Below are 20,405 nucleotides of genomic sequence, written 5' to 3' on the forward strand. Positions count from 1 at the left end.
ACAAGACACTGTCCAGATGAAAAATGGTATGTGATAGTAATTGTAACTCAAAATAAAAACTCCCTCTTAGACCATTTACACATATTTACATAGACAAAACAGATGTAACACTGGAAGATGAACAGTTAACTCAAATGAACTCTTAAGGCACCAGTTCTGTATGCCTCTGATGTTCAGATGTTTGCTATGATTGACGGAAGGTTATTGGCAGACTACGTATGTTGAGTTTGGGTACGCTGCATAGTCCGGGTTAATCAGCACCAGGCCTGAAGACTGAGACGTGGAGGTGTCCCTCTGGGCCCTCATCTGAGACATGGAGGTGGTCCTCGGACTCATCTGAGACATCGAGGTGTCCCTCTGGGGCCTCACCTGGGACGTGGAGGTGTCCCTCTGGGGCCTCATCTGAGACATGGAGGTGGTCCTCGGACTCATCTGAGACATGGAGGTGGTCCTCGGACTCATCTGCTCATAGTCAGGGTCACCACCAGACTGGGGGCCAGGCGAGTATTTCCCTTTGATGGCAAAGCAATGCTTTACCTACAGAAGAGACATGGACCCAAGCGTTAGAACGAGAGAGAGAGAGAGAGAGAGAGAGAGAGAGAGAGAGAGAGAGATATGGAGATGGAGATGGAGGTGAGGTGGAGAGACATAAGATGACACACACACACACACACACACACACACACACACACACACACACACACACACACACACACACACACACACAAAAGAAAAACACACCGATGAGATGAGATAGAGAGATTACAGATAGTATGACACACATAAAACAAAAGAAAAACACACAGCTCATAGCGCTAGCTGAGATGGAAAGGGCAATGCTTGTTTACTCTCTCTCAAAATCTTTTAAGTTTCCCATGACTCATACACGTAGGTATAGGCCAGTAAATCTGGCTTTGATTTCAAATAAATGCATGCTTTGCTACAGCAGTCCAATTCTTTTCTCTATAGCCTACATTTGTATTTCTTCCTGGAGATACTAATGTTACGATATCTTCCACATGCACATTAAAACTCATTGTTAATTCAACACTATGGCAGAGCACTATCTAAGTGTCTAATTAACACAGGTGTTTTTATTATGAAGTATCACTAACCAAAGGGTGTTCAGTTTGGTCTCGAAATTGGTCTCAACAAGTATAACTACAAGCCATTGCTTTTTACATCACCCAGGCTACCGATGAAGTTTCTTGGATGAAGAACTAAATATCTATCAAGCTCAAGAAGAAGTCCAGTTGCCAAAACGAAACTCTTTGAATAATATGACCTGGATGAAAGGGAATCTTCACAGACGGATCAAAATTGAACATAGGCCTAATACATTTTCAAAATGTTTCAAAACATGGTGATGTGAACAGTGTTTTTGTGAGATTAAATTTAGGGCATATGAAGTTAAAGGCAGAGTTTCCACACTCACCCCGATGATGAGAATGATGAACACAATGAGAGCTAGAGAGAAGACGGTGATTCCAGTCACAACCAACATGGTGGACCTCTGTTCATCTTGAGGCTGCATCATGTGACGTGTTGGGGCAGGAGTGGGGCAGACCTCCAGACCTGGGAGATGTTCCAAGGAGGGGCAGTCAACAACCAAGGCAGGTAGTAACCAAGGCACATGAACTTGGAGTATGTAGTAACCAAGGCATGTTAACTTGGAGTAAGTAGTATGCTAACTTGGAGTTAGTAATAACCAAGGCACATAACCTGGAGTTAGTAGTAAAGCTACTAATAGTGGAGCCTTGTGGCTTCATTCTCCAATGGGAAAAGTCAGGGCTCTGATATTAGAATGTTCATACGTCGTAAGTTAATATGCTCAACACATGATAACAGTGCAATTAGACAGCAAAAGAAAAAAAACAGGTGCAAAAATGGCTGACAATTAATAAAGTTTGTATACTTTACAGTACTTACCAGAGACCACCAACAATGTGAGGCCATCTTTACTGAGAGTCGGATGCTGCTTTGGTCCTTCATACCTCAAGTATTGGCACCAGTAGACTCCAGTGTCATCGATGGTCAGGTTGGTTATGGTGACAATCGGCTGGGTAAAGACGCCCGTAACTTGAATCCTGTTCGCAAAGGCTACTCTTGGACTGGACTGCATTTTGCTTGTGAGATAGGTCACTTCATACCTTTGGTGGTAGTTCTTGTAAAGGTACATTCCATCTTGGTTTGTTTGGTCAATCGAACACGGTATGACGACCTTATCTCCCTCTTGCTTCCGTTCAAGTCTCTCTGCACTCAAACCTTTGGAGAGAATGACATTAACTCAATGATCATGCTGAGTAGCTAAGTTTCACATTCATCTTATACCATGACTATGCTTAGCTTGTACTATCAAGGCTGGACTGGCGATCTGACCTAACAGGCATTTCCCAGTGGGCCCCATATCCTCGTGGGCCCCTATTTTCAGAAATACAACGCTTTTCTTTTTTTCTATAAAAATTTAACATTTCTGAAAATAGGGGCCCACGAGGGTGCGGGGACCACCGGTGAGTCAGTTCTGCCGTTTATGCCAAAAGTGCCCATGCCCTATTTCTTCCCCAGTCTTGCCCTGTGCACCATGAATAATTTTGTTCAAAAAAGTAATTAACTGTACCTCTTAGTTTAATTCAAAATGATTTAGCACAACGCACCTGCTACAGTAGACAATTGTTTATTTAACTCCATACAGTAGCACAGAGCTTCTGTTATAACCTTATTGTCATCAAAATGGTCAATGACCACTGACCAAGTACTCATCAGTTACTGTAATAATAATTCAATAATTAATGCATGAATATTAATAATAATAAAAAAACAGGATCGGCCCTAGATGCCACATGACCAGTCCAGCCGTGAAAAAAAAAGTACACAAGTGTACCGTTTTTACCTGTAACAAACCAGACGCAGAGAGTAACAAGCAGGAGAGATGAACGCTGTTGACTCCCCATCATCTGATCATCACCGGCGCCTTGGCACCAGCGCTGTCTTGACAGGAAACACAGAATAAAAAACCCAGCGACTGTACAGGCCTATAAATTTACATGCAGGTTCATGTAGGCGTATTTTGGTACAGTAGGCCTGCCGTATCTAAAAATACTGGTGTGTGCGGTGCGTGCTACTTCTCACATCCTGATCATGATTTTAAAAACGAACAGTGTGCAGCACAAGAAAAATAATCCCTTTGTGGATGAATAAAAGATTCTGTGCAGTGTGTGTATGCGTGTGCGTGTGCGTGTGCATGTGTGTGTGTGTGTGTGTGTGTGTTCCTGCGCTTCTATGGTGCTTTCATGGCTGACAACAGAGCAATCTAAACTTTCTTTTTTTATTAGTTAACCTAATCAAAATAAATTATTACACGTTTAGAATGTAGGCTGAGCTTAAACTTAACCTGATTGAAACATTTGCATAAAAGTTAACGAGAAATGTCTGTTGTTTGGGGGGCTGGTGCTGAACGGGGGGTTTTGGGGGCAAGTATAACTTCCTTCTGCCATAGGCAATAGAGGCTATATATTATACCGAGCCATTATTGAAAAATGCATTTGATCATGAAGCATTTGTAGATGATCATGTTAACATGGACCACAGTGCATTGTGACACAAAAAACTTTCAAAAACGTTTGTCCCTGTTTGTGGACGCCTACGTATGCAGGAGGCGAGGCAAGGCGAGGAACAGGCACATGGGAGCAGAAGTACACCAAGATGGCCAGCAGGTGGCAGCAAGTCAAAGTCCAAGACAACACTAGCACCCTCTGGCATTACTTTACATGTACAAGGGAAAACAGTTTACATCACACTTGTTTGACTTCATGCTCTTTTATTCGGAGCAAACAACACGTTATGCCTCTGTGCGTATTGAAAACTCCCGCATTTACCAGCACTTAGAAGCTGTGCATGGATGCAAAAGTTCAAAGATCCATGCCCAGCTTCTTGGTGCTGGTAAATGCAGGAATATGCATTCAAAAGGAAAAAGTTTACGGCACACTTTGCCTTTATGCGTTTTGCCTCTGTACTTCATCAGGTTCATGACGGACAGAGGCGAAACATGTTGTTTGCTCTGAATAAAAGAGCATAAAGTCAAACAAGTGTGCGGTTAACGTTTTCCTTTTGAAGCTGTATGGATCTTTGAACTTTTGCACCCTCTACCATTATTTTTGTCACAGTGGTCATAATCTTCCCTTTTCTTCTTTGTGTGTGTGTGTGTGTGTGTGTGTGTGCGTGCGTGCGTGCGTGCGTGCGTGCGTGCGTGCGTGCGTGCGTGCGTGCGTGCGTGCGTGCGTGCGTGCGTGCGTGCGTGTGTGTGTGTGTGAGAGAGAGAGAGAGAGACAGAGAGAGAGAGACAGAGACAGAGACAGAGACGTGTGCGTGCTTGCGTGCGTGCATGTGTGCGTGCGTGCGTGTGTGTCAGAGGAAAGACAGAGGGCAGTGTCAGGATTGGGGTGTGGTGGGGGGGGGGGGTGTATTAGCCTATTTGGGCACTGTGGCGGGAGGTGTTTTGGATACTGACAATAACATAACAACATGTCTCAGACTGAGTCTGACTGACTTGACCTGATTCTGACTGACAGGCAGAGACAGGGAACAGGTGGGTGGGCCTATGCCCAGGGAAGCTGACAGGGGGGGGCAAAGGGGTATGTTGTCCCAGGCCCAGTATTGGCTCTGCATTACATTATAGGTATTGGGTTGGGGGCCCATTTAGTTGATTTTGTCCCTGGCCTGGTCAAAGCTGTCAGCGGCCCTGCCTTTGCCTCTGGAGTGCTATGTAGGCCTACATACTGTATAAGGGTTTGGTCGTGCCTGTGAAAATCAATTTAGTAGGTTGACAGAGAGAGGGGGGGGGAAGAGAGAGAGACAGAGACAGAGAGAGACAGATAGAGAGAGAGAGAAACAGAGAGACAGAGACAGAGACAGAGAAAGAGTGTGTGTGAGAGAGAGCGATAGAAAGAGAGAGAGAGCAAGAGAGAGAGAGAGAGAGAGAGAGGGGGAGGGAGAGGGAGAGAGAGAGACAGAGACAGAGAGACAGATAGAGAGAGGGAGACAGAGACAGAGAGACAGAGGCAGAGAAAGAGTGTGTGTGTGTGAGAGAGAGAGAGAGAGAGAGAGAGAGAGAGAGAGAGAGAGAGAGAGAGAGAGAGAGAGAGAGAGATCCTCAACCCGTCTGGGAAGATCATTGGACTCAAACAAACTGCGGCTTTCACATTTGCACACGCAGGCCCTAACAAAGAAGGCTCATCAAGTCTATCTGGAGTCGGATCCCACTCACCCTCTTCACTGTGCTTTCCAGTTGCTGCCATCTGGATATATAGACTAATGGTAGTCCCAATGGCAAGGAAGAATGGCTACAAGCGGTTGTCCCATCAGCTGTGGCCATTCTAAACAAAGAACTTGTTATACAGTAGTAACACAGAGTAGATCCGTTATATGTGCCCCTGGTCTTTTAGCAGTAGTATTGTAACTTTCAATTTTATATAGTAACACAGTGCATAGTAACTCAGTGTAGAAAGCTCTGTGTGCACCTCTTGAACAGTAGCATGGTACATTACAAATGTTTTTTTAATATTTAACTGAGGGACATGGACAGAGTAATGGGATTTGATTTTATTCCACAGTTTTTTTTTATCTTGTAATTTTCATATCTACGTATTTATTCTTTATTATGCTGACTGTGATATATGTTTGCCTTATGGACAGTCATGGATAAGTGGTTAGGGCGTCAGACTAGCCCAAAGTTGCCGGTTTCGACTCCCGACCCGCCTGGTTGGTGGGGGGAGTAATTAACCAGTGCTCTCTCCCATCCTCCTCGATGACTGAGGTACCCTGAGCAAGCATGGTACCGTGCCACTGCACTGCTCCCTCGAGGCGCCATTTGGGGCTGCCCCTTTGAACGGGTGAGGCATGAATGCAATTTTGTTGTGTGCAGCGTTCACTTGTGTGCTGTGGAATGCTGTGTCACAACGACAATGGGAGTTGGAGTTTCCCAGTTGGGCTTTCACTTTCATGTGTCTTTGTGCCACTACCAACGCAAATTTTCCATTCCATGTAAGTTTATTGGACCAAGTCTAAGTCTAAGAATAATATCCGTTTCCTTCCCTCTCTACTTCCCGGTGCATTTTGTCCCCATTGAGTTCCAAACAAAAGAACGACTAACAATGAATCCTGAGAATTTACAGGTAGGAAAACATGGCTGGCCTAAGCAATACCTTAAGCCATAAGCCATCGCATAGTTTGCTTATGCCTTGGGCCGGCCCTGTAGGAAAAGACTACATCGAAATGAGGCAGGGTTCATGTCCTAAGTCTTAAGGTGTTCTAAGTCATGAAGAAATCAAAAGATTTATTGAAAGGGCTATGTTTTTGGGAAGGGCCATTGCAACGTGGAAGGGTCTTTTGCACATCTTTTCTGATGACGCATGCTCTGCTTATGCTCACACACATTTTTTTAAATCATTATTTTCTCCCCTACAATAAAAGAAAATGGTCACAGATTCCCTCACTCTTTTCCCTCTCTCTCTCTCTCTCTAGCTGAAAACCAAACAAGGGAGCCTGTGTAAGGCGTATGAGGCAGAGGCCGCCTGCCCGACTAGGTCTTCCTGTTGGCATGCAGCCATGAAAAGCAGTCTGGCATCCAGGGCCGGATTATCGCACAGGCTAGATATGTGTGAAAGTGAAAGCCCATTGGGAAACTCCAACTCCCATTGTCATTGTGACACAGCACTCCACAGCACACAAGTGAACACTGCACACTGCACACAACGAAATTGCATTTTTATGCCTCATCCGTGCAAGGGGGCAGCCCTCAGTGGCGCCCCATGGGGAGCAGTGCGGTGGGACGGTACCATGCTCAGGGTACCTCAGTCATGGAGGAGGATGGGGGAGAGCACTGGTTAGAGTAGAGTAGTCGGCTATCATGTATTAATCCTGAGGAAAATTAAGGTGTCCAGTAGCATACATAAATACAGAAGAAGACACAAAGACATTACACACAACATTGCACATATATTTAGGCCTACCATACATACATATATTCACAAAGTCTCTCTCTCTCTCTCTCTCTCCCTCCCTCCCTCCCTCTCTCTCTCTCTCTCTCTCTCTCTCTCTCTCTCTCTCTCTCTCTCTCTCTCTCTCTCTCTCTCTCTCTCTCTCTCTCTCTCTGTCTCTCTCACTCACACTCTTTCTCTGTCTCTCTCTCTCCTCTCTCTCTCTCTCTCTCTCTCTGTCTCTCTCCCCCCCTCTCTCTATCGCTCTCTCTCACACACACTCTTTCTCTGTCTCTGTCTCTGTCTCTCTGTTTCTCTCTCTCTCTCTCTGTCTGTCTCTCTCTGTCTCTGTCTCTCTTTCTCTCTCTCCCTCCCTCCCTCCCTCCCTCTCTCCCTCTCTCTCTCTCTCTCTCTCTCTCTCTCTCTCTCTCTCTCTCTCTCTCTCTCTCACACACACACAATACACACACAATAGGCCCTTCACAATTTACTGCTCTCTGTCTGTTCTATATGACTTGTATGTATACTGCTATACTTGCCTGGTTAACACCAGACCTAATCACAAGTGAGATGGAAACGATTGTGTAGAACTAAAGGCAGTATGGGAGTTCCCAGGTTACTGCTATACTCTGCATTAGTCCGAAACTTTGTACTTGCTTGTATGCCCTCTCTGTAAGTTGCTTTGGATGAATGTAATATAATGCAAATGGCACTGGTATGTTCTAAGTAAATTTCATATCATGGTAGCCCTAATGACACACACATACTGTGTAGCCTATGGCAGTGGTTCCCAACTTTTTTCTTTAGGGATCCATATTTTCGCCTATGATTATGAAACATCTGATGCTGAGTAGGTGGTGGTACCGGGGCCCACGGGGGAAATTATGCTTAGGGCCCCATAACAGCTTGAGCCGGCCCTGCACATATGGCTGTAGCCTAGGGGCCCACACCTGCCAGGGGAGCCCTGGTTGGTCAACAGTGAAATTTTGCAGAATTATGACAAGATGCAATATTTAAAAAATCATCTGCCATGTTAAGTAAAGTAAAGTTGGTACACACTTTATCCTTAATTCGCATCCCATGCAGGCCATCTTAATCTGGACCTGCTCGCATTACAAAATGTGCTGTGATTGGAGGACATATTTCATAGCCCAGCGAAGATTTTCTCACATGGTGCGATGCTAGACCAACCCACCAAGTGGGTTCCCAGATGCGTCACTTTTCTTTTTTTGTCTTTTTTTTCATTTATCCTTTATTTAACCGGGATTGTCCCATTCAGGAGGCTCCAATTTAGGGGGCAAAGTGGTTGAGGCCCTAAGCGCTCTGCGTACTTTGCTTATGCCTAGCGGCGGCCCTGTGCAACGGCTTACTTCAGACCAAAGATTCCTGACCATGAAAACAAAGAAAGTGAAGCAGGAGGGGAATAACCCTTCAGAAACATGTTTGCGCGCCGTCGATATAATTTATTGAATAACCCATGCTATCACAATGGAAATATGCTTGGCCTATTGGAATTCCATTGTCTGAACCACAATGGTGGGCGCGACTGCAAATAGCAAGTAGTCCTAATCTAAAAGTCTCTGTTCTGATTGTCCAGACCACATATTCTAGTGGCTGTTTCATATCCCCTTCTCATAAATAAATAAATAAAAGGAAGTAGGCCACACTTGCACTTTGCTTGTGGAAAAACAATGGGATTGTATCAGAAATGCACCTTGCTGAAAATGTGGACTCACAAAAACATGGTGGTATGTGAGCGATTCATGTAAAAGGATACATTTAAAAAATATTGAAATGTGTAATAGAATAGAATAGAATAGAACCCTGTTTTCTGACCTCCCCATCAAGTAATTTACTTCTGAGTCGCCTCCTCCACTTTCATTTGCGTTTTCAGAGAGCAAACAACTCTCTCTCAGACAGAAAGAGGATTTGATGAATAGCTATTGTATTACAGCAGACATATACATATTTTATTACCTCTGTAGGCGCACTACACCACAATAAATGAATAAATAAATAAATAAGAAGGTGGGGTGGGGATTTGGGGGGGGGGCAAAGGGGTCAGTTATCCTGGGCCCAGTTAGAGCGACGCCCAGAATTGGGTCCCTATTACACTGTATGCATTGAGTAGGAGTAGGGGGTGCTTTCAGGTGTCTTTGTCCTGGGCCCGGTCAAAGCTGTCAGCTGTCCTGACTTAAAGAGTAGCTCTTATATTACAGCTTGATAGTCCAAGAATGCTCCTCTTCAGACTAGGGAAATTCCCCAAATATAGATCATAATCAGTATTTCAAGCAAAACATCTATCAAAGAACAGAAAACATACATTTATTCACTATATACAGTAGTAGGCTATAAAAAAGTAAGTTTTTGATATTTTAAGGCAATATTGCTGCAAGTTCATTTCATTTTTACAGTGTGGCATACAAAAGGGGACTTGCCACAAAGCGCCACCGTCCCTAAGGCGTGCTCTTACCGTAAGAGCAAGTTCTCACATTTCAGCCAGATATTTGATAACCTCTGTAGGCGTACTAGCACAGCTGTTTATCAAGCACATATATGTCTCCATGGGCCCCTGGGTGAAAAGAAAAGCCCCCCCTTAAAGGTACACTGTGCAGGAAATGGTCAAAAAAGGTACTGCAACTATGCTGCTCATTGAAACTGGGTTGCCTATTGCCTAAGTTGATCTTTTCATGAAAGTAATAAACTAATGTTTTCTAGTATGGCCCAAGTACAGTCATTTTTGCAGCTAAAAATGGCTATTTCTGGAAATTCAAAATGGCGGACCATGGAGAAGATCCCCCTTTTAATGTATGAAAAGTGCAATTTTCCCAGTCATAATGAATACTTAGAATTTGATGATGGTGGTAAGTATTCATGAAAAAGTTAACATTAGTGAATGGGTTGCATGAATGCTGGAAATAAAAAACTAAAAATCTTGGACTGTGTAAATGTGTTTTACTAGTTTACAAGATTATTCAGGGTTTTCGGACAGATGTTTGACACCCTGGGTGCATTCCAACATGCGACCTTGCGTCCTCCATCTGTGCTTGTGGCCTAGCCCCGCCTCCTGGCCCCTCCTCTGTGGAGAAAACAATTAAGTTTCCCAGCTGTCAGCCTAGTCAAAACATTTTTGGGGGACTATTCTTCATTCACCTATAGTCATCTAGTTTGCAAATGAGAAAATGACTTTACAATTGAGCTTTTGCGAGATATTGAAATATAATGCTGTTGTCAGTGATGTCATCGTGACATATTACTTCCTGGTACGAGGCCACAAGCACAAAAGGAGGACGCAAGGTCGCATATTGGAACGCACCCCCTATGTTGTTGGTGGTTTGGGGTTTGTCCCATTTTTAATATACTAACTATTGCAATGTCAATGTGGCAGTCTTGGGTAAGCGGTTAGGGCGTAAGACTTGTAGCCTAAAGGTTGCCGGTTCGATTCCCGACCCGCCAGGTTGGTGAGGGGAGTAATTAACCAGTGCTGACCCCCATCCTCCTCCATGACTGAGGTACCCTGAACATGGTACTGTCCCGCCGCACTGCTCCCTTGGGCTGCCATTTGGGGCTGCCCCCTTGTACGGGTCAGGCCCTTGGGTGCCTGGGCCTGGGCCCGGTAGGCCTGTGCAGTAATGACCTCTTCCTGTTTATACACCCCTGTCTCCATTATAAAAAGTGACACCCACACTGCACCACCACCACCACCACAGTAACAAACAAGGTTTCCATTATTAAGCATCTGCTTTCACTTTTTCTTGTTATATATGGGCAACGGGAGGCCCAGGGGCCACATGCGGCCCTCCTCCTCACTTAGTGTGGCCCGTAGATATATATTTTTTTAAAGCATACTGACCAGATTTGTCCACCACTACTCAATCAATCTATAACTACACTGTTGGTGGCCAATAGAGAACTCTCTTTCCAAACAACATCGGCACTCAGTAAGCAACCAACGGCACCTCAAAGTGTGTGAGATATAAGGGCCTTTTCTACTAGCCCTCTTAGAACGGGGCTGCGCACTGCTGGGGCGTGGTTTCGTTTTCTTTTTGCATTTACTCCACCCATACACACCCATCATCGGATCAAACAGGGCTCAGACAGGGGCGATTATAGAATCGCGAAAGACGTGGTTCGAGGCGTGCGGAGCTTAGTTCCACTAGGCTACATGTTGCCTGTGTTAGGATTTACCGGCATGTGTAAACATCTATCCCCACCCACGCACTTTAAAAATCAACATGGATTTTCTGTTGGCAGTTTTTACAGTAGACTAGATAGGAAATTGGTCAAGCAATTATCATGTTCTTTAAAGTAGGCTAACTCCAGTCTGGCCAAGGAGTTGTCAAGGAATTGTTTTTTTGTGCTGCTGGCATTTATCGACCGATTGAAAAACAAACAAACAAAAAATGTTGCTTTTTTTCATGAAGCTCCACGCCTCCTCGCGCTTTCACGGGAGAAATACAGTAGGCTATGAACACGCACCATGCAAAAAAAGTCTTCACAATGCACACTAATCTGTTGGCTAGCATTAAATTCATTCCTTTTCATTGCACATCTTTTCATACGCGAGGTCTCCGTAGAACAGGTCGCTTTTGTTCTGTGTTAATAAACTTTAGGTATTTTTTTCTGGCCGTGTGGTTTACGGATTGTTTCCTCATTCGCGAGCCTCTACAAATCACGACTGTCTTTATGCTTTTAATAAGTATGGCAACAGAGCATGAAAACTGCAATGGATTGGAAGTAGTTTGATAACTCAATTGGATGCGCTGCAACAGAAGGCAAACGGGGCGACCAATATGCAACTGAATATGCAGACAAGAGGACAGCGCATTAAAAGTGTGCACGCTGTGAAAGTAGGCCTATGGTAAACATCTCACCGAAAGTAGTTTTGGATGACGGAATGTCTGCTATCCAATTATTTGCATCCGAATTGTAAATGCACTTTGGCAATATGCAACGCAGGGAATTATAGGCTATACAGTCACCACGGCTAAAATACAGTCCAACCTCAATATCCAATTGCCTACAATCACAAGACTAATTGGTAATGAGTAACTGGTATCGTTTGAAGGAGGAGGACTCCTTTTCCTGTGTTATTTACCATGGCGTGAAAGCCTGGTCATTATTCACGTGCCCACTCAGGGCGACTGAGACTGCTCACCTAAACTGTAGGCCTACCTACGGTACCGAACTCTGCTAGATGGAAACGCGGGCCAAACCAGTACCGTTAGCCCCCCGCCGACTCTCATGAATATTTATAAAGCCCGCACCGGAACGCGGAATCCTATGGAAAAGAGACTATAGTCAGATCTGTGGTCATGTGGCCCTCCGATGGTAGCGATGAAAAAAATGTGGCCCTCCTTGTCATGGAAGTTGCCCATCCCTGTTGTAGACTCTGTGTGGTGTCGTAGTCAGGGCTGGACTGGCCATCTGACATACAGGCCATTTTCCCGGTGGGCCGGAAGTCATCAGGGGCCGATGCCTTTGTTTTTTTGTTTGTTTGTAGACAGTTTAGATGGTGCGGCCCATCTGTGCATCCTTAATATTCAGTGGACTGAGCCCATCATGATTTTAGTATGTATGTGGGTGGGGGTGAGGGGCCGCCAGCGTTGCGACTAGTCAGGTCAAGAGCAATGCAAGTACTTTCTGAGTTCACGAAAATACGGGAACTCCTTTCACTTTGTCGGGAAGCAAACAACCATAAGCAAACCAAGGGAAGCAGGTTAACCATGCCATTTGGGAAATGTTAATTGCTATGCTCTTGGTCAGACCAAGTCTCGAAGAGATTTGAAAGTCGATGATAATCAGGCTAGGGCTGGTCTATGCCAAGAAAAGGCCGGTGTCAGTTTGTGGTCCCAGTCCAGCCCTGGTCGTAGTAGTGTAGCACCGTGACAATTAAGTTTTATTAAAATGAATAATAATGTGTTCAGCTGATTGAATGGTGCACATAATGAGGCTACAATACCATAGCCTGAATGTTCATTACCTCCACCAAGGAGGTAATGTTTTCTGTCTGTCTGCCTGTCTGTCTGTTTGTTTGTTTGTTTGTTTGTTTGTTTGTTTGTTTGTTTGTTTGTTTGTTTGTTTGTCTCAGCAAGATAACTCAAAAACTGATGAACAGATTTGGACGAAACTTTGTGGAGTTGTTGATAATGACCCAAGGAACAAGCAATTAAATTCTGGTGGTGATCCGGATCACGAACTGGAAGCAGGTTTTTTTTTTAAAGATTCTGTCTGCAGGATAAATCAAAAGTTAATCAATGGAGGCTATGGATCTGGAACCAGGACGTTTTTGAAGATTCTTCACCATTCCTGGCCTATAATGACCACAAATTTAATTGCAGGAACTCCACAAAAAGAAGGCAGAAGGACTTAAAATGCAAATAGGGTGTAACAGTCAAATGTTCTATCAAGCAGCTTCCTTGGCGGAGGTCTGCGCTCTCTCAGAGCTTCTAGTTTTGGTGTGTGTCTCATTTACAGTAAATCATGTGATGCAGATAAAAAACTGACTACAGGTCTACAACTACTGATGTTGTAAAAACTGACTCGTGATAAAATGCACTGTGTCCACACAGCAACATCATGATTGTAAAGCCCTAACCCTGCTCACAAACAGAGAGCTCAACCATGATGAGGGTCGGACTTGGTAATCTGGCATATAGGGCATTTTCCCTGGTGGGCCACCTATCTTCAGGGGCCGATACTGTTTTTGTTGTTGTTGTTGTTTCTCTTTTAGCCTACGATATAGATGGGGCAGCCCATTCGTCCATTTTTAACATAGGCAATAAACCGCGCTATCAATCATAATATTATAGAAAACATATGGGTTGTGTCGATCGAGGGCTGGTCTATGCCAAAAAATGCCAGGGTCGTTTTTTTTTGGGATCCCAGTCCAGGCCTGACCATGAATTAACTGAATTGTAGGTCAACATTAGCCTGGTTCCTACCAACCTCTGTGTGTGTGCTCTGGAGCTCACAAAGCTGTGCGGAACTACAGGTCGGGCAAGAGCAAGGCAAGGTCAGCATTACCTACTGATGTGATGTTACAGTTCAGCAGCATTATCTAGGCATGAGATCAGCTGTTTTAATGACATGGGTGGATGAGAGGAACCTGTTTATCTCCCACATCACTCAGAGGCTCCAGGACCGGCATGGCCCCGGGCTCTTTCAACTTCTTCATTCTCGCTTTCTGACGACACCTTTAACGAGTGAGCCAAAAATTCTACCCAGAATGCATCAAACTGGCAAAGTGTGCATGCCCACTGCCTAGCAAAAGCAGCACTGCTTCATCACGAACGAGCCCACTATCTTGCCTTGTGATCAGCTGTTTTAATGAGAGGGGCCGGGTGGATGAGAGGAACCTGTTTATCTCCCACATCACACAGAGGCTCCAGGACCGGCACGGCCCCCGGCTCTTTCAACTTCTTCATTCTCGCTTTCTGACGACACCTTTAACAAGTGAGCCAAAAATTCTACCCAGAATGCATCAAACTGGCAAAGTGTGCATGCCCACTGCCTAGCAAAAGCAGCACTGCTTCATCACGAACGAGCCCACTATCTTGCCTTGTGATCAGCTGCTTTAATGAGAGGGGCCGGGTGGATGAGAGGAACCTGTTTATCTCCCACATCACACAGAGGCTCCAGGACCTGCATGGCCCCGGGCTCTTTCAACTTCTTCATTCTCGCTTTCTGACGACACCTTTAACGAGTGAGCCATGAAAACAACATCGAGGTTCATCTTCATCTGCGTGCGCACATGCACACATGCACACGCACGCACGCGCACACACACACACACACACACACGCACGCACACACACACACGCACGCACACACACACACACACACACACACACACACACACACACACACACACACACGCACGCACACACGCACAGAGAGTGAATGGAAACTCTTGCATAATTCTAGGAAGCTGTCACATTATTCGAGCTTTATAATTAATCATACAAAGCATTCAATAATAGCACAGAAAGTTCATAGTAGTAATGCTTTCATCATCTCTAACAACATGCTTATGATGAGGTCAGCAGGTCGTATGTTAAAAAAAAACTTGGGCATGACAGTTCTATGCCCATACATACATTCACACATACAGTACATACATACATACATACATACATACATACATACATACATACATACATACATACCGTACATACATACCGTACATACATACAGGCCCTCCAACAGGGGGGACAAAGAGGTATGTTGTCCAGGGCCCAGGAAGATAGGGGGCCCAGAATTGGCTCCTCATGACATTGTATGTATTAGGTAGCGGACTCTTTCTGATGACTTTGTCCTGGGCCCAGCAAAAGCTGTCAGGGGCCCTGCATACGTACGTAGATAGTGTGCATTGTATATCACTGAACACCTTCCTGTTTCCAAAGCCATAAAGTGTTCCTCTCGGATGACATGCGAGAAACACGCCTGCAGACATTCTGGGCGGTTGTTTGACACTGAGAGCTGAGTGGGGGAAAAACACATGACTACTAGACTACAGAAACCAGCACATGGTTTCATGTGACTGAGGCCCTGTCAGAACAGCAACTATACTCTAGTGGTGCCAATAATTGTCCTTTGAAGGTGCAATGTGCAGGAAATGGTTAAAAAAGATACTGCAACTATGCTTAGCTGCAAAACTTGATATACTTTGGTCATACTTGTAAGTATTAGTTTATTACTTAGTAAATATTCAGAAAAAGATCCACTTTTACAATAGGCGGCACAGTTTCAATGAGCAGCATAGTTGCAATACCTACTTTGACCACAATCTTACACAGCGCACCTTTTAAATAAGATTTTCTGAAACTTGTAGGGGCATGCAAGTTTTATATATACTTGATGGATCCAAAAATTATCAGAATTGTCAACCCTGGTGGACACTCAAAAGACCCACTCTCACCTCGGCCTTTAACAAAAACAGGGGCTTTTTTTACAGAACTTCCTTGTCCTCTAATTTTAGATGTGACGTATGGAATCTGATACTTATTTCCTTATCCACTGTGTGTGCACTGCAGGGTAAAGGATGGCTTTGGAGATATGTAATCTGTTTGCTATTGTTCTGCTCTGGTGAAAACTAATACATGTTTCATAATGGACCATACTGTATGACACAGTAAAAAAAAAATCCAGTTGTTATATAAGTCTTGATGAGTTGAATTAACAGTCAGGCCTGCCGACAGGGAGGGACATACAGGTATGTTGTCCCGGGCCCAGAGAGACAGGTGGGCCCAGAGGTGGGTCCCCATTACATTGTATGTATTTGGTGGAGGGGCCCTTTCAGATGACTTTGTCCCGGGTCCAACAAAAGCTATCAGCGGCCCTGTAAACAGTTAACACAGTTTCAGATAACATCTGGTGCCAGTCAAAAACTAGTGTTGATATTACTCCTGGGCCAGTGTAACACTCACAGAGTAAATTCAACACCATACTGTGTAATTTATACTGGAATGTGTCAGTCATCTCGCTGTTGGTGTCCGACAGCTTACAATACACAAATAGAAAATGTATACAACGACCTAATACACATTATTGTGCATTGCAGTAACATATACCACACACTTCAGTACAGCAATCAGCCTTACTGCAGTTCACATGCACATACACGCGCTCACGCTCACGCTCACACACACATACTCACACACACACACACACACACACACACACACACACACACACACACACACACACACACACACACACACACACACACACACACACACACACACACACACACACACACACACACACACACAAATATACCTCAGTGCAGTAAAAGTCCTGGGTGATTGTCCTGTGAAGAATCCATCCAGTAGTTATATCAGTCTTGGAGAGTTGTATTACAGTACACAGTTTGATAACAGATAACATCTGGTGCCAGTCAAAAACTAGTGTAGTGCAGTGAGGTGCAATGAAGTTGTCTAAGAAGCTTTCCCAGGGGATGAGGATGGTGGGGATGGGGTGTAGTGGGCGATTGTGCATGCATTTGTGAGTGTGTGTGGCCGCTTTTGGCCAGGCCCGGGACAGTCATCTCAAAGAGCATGTATGCATGTGTGCATGTGTACGATTAGCTGGACTGAGAATCATTTAATTATCTGTCACCAACCCCGACAACTACGTAGGTGTTTTCAAGTCATGACAAGATTGACAAGCAGCGCAAATTCCACAAATAGGCCTACACATCACAAAAACACGTTGCCACTGCTTTTGTGGTTAGCCTACTCAGTTGGCAAGTGATTGTACCTCCCAACGCCCCCTTGACTTGACTTGACCTCATCATAAACCTACCAACGTCTCCCTTAGTATTAAAAAACAGAATGAACTAATGCCCCCCAATGACAACTAAGCCCCAACCCTCTCAGCTGTATCCCTCTCAACGCTCCAGGGCTCCTCAACGCATCCTGGAGGGCTGTAGAGTCCCCGTTGAGAAACATTGGTGTAGTGGGTTACTGTTCTGTGCTCAGGCGACCCTTAGTGCAGTAAAGTGTCCAAGGTAGTGCAGGTGCTTGTGCCAGGGGGTGGGTGGTGGTGGGTGGTGGAGTGTAGTGTAGTTGCTTTCACGGGGAAAATAATCCAAGAGGTGTGTGTGTGTGTGTGTGTGTGTGTGTGTGTGTGTGTGTGTGTGTGTGTGTGTGTGTGTGTGTTTGTGTGGTGTGTGTGTGTGTGTGTGTGTGTGTGCGTGTGTGTGTGTGTGTGTGTGTAGGGGGGGGGGGGTGCAAGTGTGGAGGCTTCCTGCATTAAGAGGTAGAGTGTAAAATATATTTGGTCACACTGTTATGAATGTAAAAAACAATGAAGGTGGAGTGAAACAATATATTCTGTTTTGTCTTGAGACAGGTTTCAACAAGAATTATTCCGGGATTAACGTCAGACTGGGGTTCTCACCACACTGGACATGGGGTTGGATATATTTTAGTCAGGCATGCACTCGCTACAGTTTATTTAAGGTGGAACGGAATAGCCTTTGCTCCAGAACAAGCCTGGCATTCTTTGTGGCAGGCAGACATTAAGTGTCTGCAAGACATTTAGCTTAGCACAGTAGTTCCCAAAGTCGTTTTCGGGCGCCTGGTACCCCATTGTATGTGGTGTTTTACTCAGTAAATAGTAGGCCTACCTACTGTTTTTCCACCACTAGAGACCATATTAAGATTCCAGGCGGCCCTACGGACATGGGTCCTGACCACCAGGCAGGGCCGGCGCTAGGCATATAGGCAGACTAGGCGGTCGCCTAGGGCGCCAAATGTCTCGGGGGGCACCATAGCCCACAAGATCCTTTGGTGCTAGTGCCCAAATCATCTTCTTATTTTTTTACATCTGTGATCCAGAGCGTCGTGCTTTACTGCAGTACAGCTTGGTATAATAGCCTCTCTGTAAAAGACAAAGCAAAACTCCAACGGCAAATTAAAATCATACAAATAAGATAATTGGGCTAACCATAGACATGCTAGGCATGCTAGGAAAATAATTGAGGATCCATCACATGTTCTCTACCCAGAATATGAGCTGCTACCCTCTGGCAGGCGATTCATTAAAAACAAGAAAAGGTTTTTGAATAGGTATAGGTTTTCTTTTGTCCCTGTTTCTGTTAACCTACTGAACGCAGGTCGTTAACAACTACCATCCTTGTAATGCCATGTATGTGTGTAGGAGGCTGTAGTAGATATGCACTTGTACTGTATGCATGCATGTATGTATGTATGTATGTACAGTATGTATGTATGGATGTATGTATGTATGCATGTATGTATGTATGTATGTATGTATGTAGGCCTGTAGGCGTATGTATGTAGGCCTATATATGTATGTATGCATGCATGTATGTAGGCCTATGTATGTGTTTATTGTTGTTTTTTTGTTTTTTTTGGCATCATGTGTATCAGTGTTGTGTGTATGTGGCAGCTATGTATGTCCAAGACAAATTTCCTTCAGGACCATTAAAATAATCTTGATCTTGATCTTGATCTTGATAGCAAACCTATTCCAGGAAGCTCATAACAAAAGCATGCTCCGACTGGCCGCTTGCACCTCTACTGACATTACATACACTCTCTACCAAGAATACCAGACATTACCCTCAAGTAGGCGTTTCAGAGTTCCGCGCTTCAATCGCAACAGACTTAAACATGCTTTTATACATCAATCGATTCTCTTGTTAAATCAGTCATAAGACTGTATAGAGTTATCACTCCATGTTGGTAGGATCTTCAAGTTATGTGGGTTGTATGTAATGTATGCATGTATGTCTGTATATAGGCCTGTGTTTTCGTCCTCTGTATTTGTTTTTTGTCAGCTGTGCAATAGTCTTGTGATGCTATGTGTATGTCTTGTCTTAAGCGAGTGTTGCTAAGGGACACAAAAATAATTTCAGTGCAAACTGACAATAAAGTCTATTCGTATCGTATTGCATCGTAAAAAAGAAAGAGATCGGTGCTCGCCTAGGGCACCAAATTGACTAGAAACGGCCCTGCCCTCAGGCTGAAAGGTGCTGGTTCAGTATTTATCACCAGCCTACAGGCAGCATGGGGATTTCCAAGGTCCTATTTGGCATTCCACGGAGAGCAGCACTGGTTTTAGTTTAGGCATGATGATAGATTGCAATCAGAATGTTAAATGAATAGAATTTGATAGCCGATATCAACCTCCCATAAGTAAGTCAGTAAGTAAGTAATCAATCTCCCATTGTTACCAAGGTTTGCACATCTTATTAAGCAAACAGACTTGCCAACTAAGTAGGCTAACCACAAAAGCTGTGCCAATGTGATTCCATGATATGCATTTGTGGAATTTGCTTTGCTTGTCAATCTTGCCATGACTTGAAAACACCTACGTAGTTGTCGGGGTTGGTGACAGATAATTAAATGTTTCTCAGTCCAGCTAAACGTACACATGCACACACGACTCTGTCCCAGGCCTGGCAAAAAGTGGCACACACTCACACATGCATGCATGCACGTGTGCATGAGCGCATGCACGCACACACGCACGCACATGCACACGCGTACGCGTACTCTCTCTCTCTCTCTCTCTCTCTCTCTCTCTCTCTCTCTCTCTCTCTCTCTCTCTCTCTCTCTCTCTCTCTCTCTCTCTCTCTCTCTCTCTCTCTCTCTCTCTCACACACACACACACACACACACCTTTTTTTTCCTGGGTGCAAACAGTTGACTGAATAAATTTGACAGTTGAAAAGTGGCAGACAGATGATGGCCATAAGCTATGGCTATTGACAAGAGGGAAAAAGCTGGCACAGACAGATCTAACCGGTTAAATGAGTAATCTTCATTAAGTAGGCTATGCTTGTTACGCATTGGTGACATTGGAATTCCTTACCTTGTGGGAGGTCTGAATGTGTTTACACAAATGTGGACAGACCGTGACCGCTCTGAGGAAAATAAAAGTAAAATCAGTCGGACACAT

The 20,405-nt window shown here is 44.5% G+C and overlaps 1 protein-coding gene across 1 annotated transcript; it reads right to left on the reverse strand.

Moving 5' to 3' along the window:
• Nucleotides 1–201: 201 nt before the first annotated feature.
• On the reverse strand, nucleotides 202–2,261 carry LOC134445342 (uncharacterized). The gene is made up of 3 exons (XM_063194427.1): nucleotides 1,930–2,261; nucleotides 1,436–1,575; nucleotides 202–537 (listed from the first exon to the last, which is right to left on the reverse strand). The coding sequence occupies exons 1-3, from the start codon at nucleotides 2,177–2,179 to the stop codon at nucleotides 202–204; spliced, it is 726 nt and encodes a 241-aa protein (XP_063050497.1). The 5' UTR covers nucleotides 2,180–2,261.
• Nucleotides 2,262–20,405: the final 18,144 nt, after the last annotated feature.

Source organism: Engraulis encrasicolus, chromosome 1 (genome assembly GCF_034702125.1).
Source record: "Engraulis encrasicolus isolate BLACKSEA-1 chromosome 1, IST_EnEncr_1.0, whole genome shotgun sequence".
NCBI classification, from domain to species: Eukaryota; Metazoa; Chordata; class Actinopteri; order Clupeiformes; family Engraulidae; genus Engraulis; species Engraulis encrasicolus.

Bases quoted from the DNA above. Each gene is read 5' to 3' on its own strand.
- LOC134445342 (XM_063194427.1), bottom strand. From the start codon at position 2,179: ATGTACCTTTACAAGAACTACCACCAAAGGTATGAAGTGACCTATCTC. The intron at 1,576-1,929 runs GTAAGTACTGTA...AACATCTCCCAG, and splicing joins CACATTGTTGGTGGTCTCTG to GTCTGGAGGTCTGCCCCACT. The intron at 538-1,435 runs GTGAGTGTGGAA...TCTCTTCTGTAG, and splicing joins TCATCATTCTCATCATCGGG to GTAAAGCATTGCTTTGCCAT.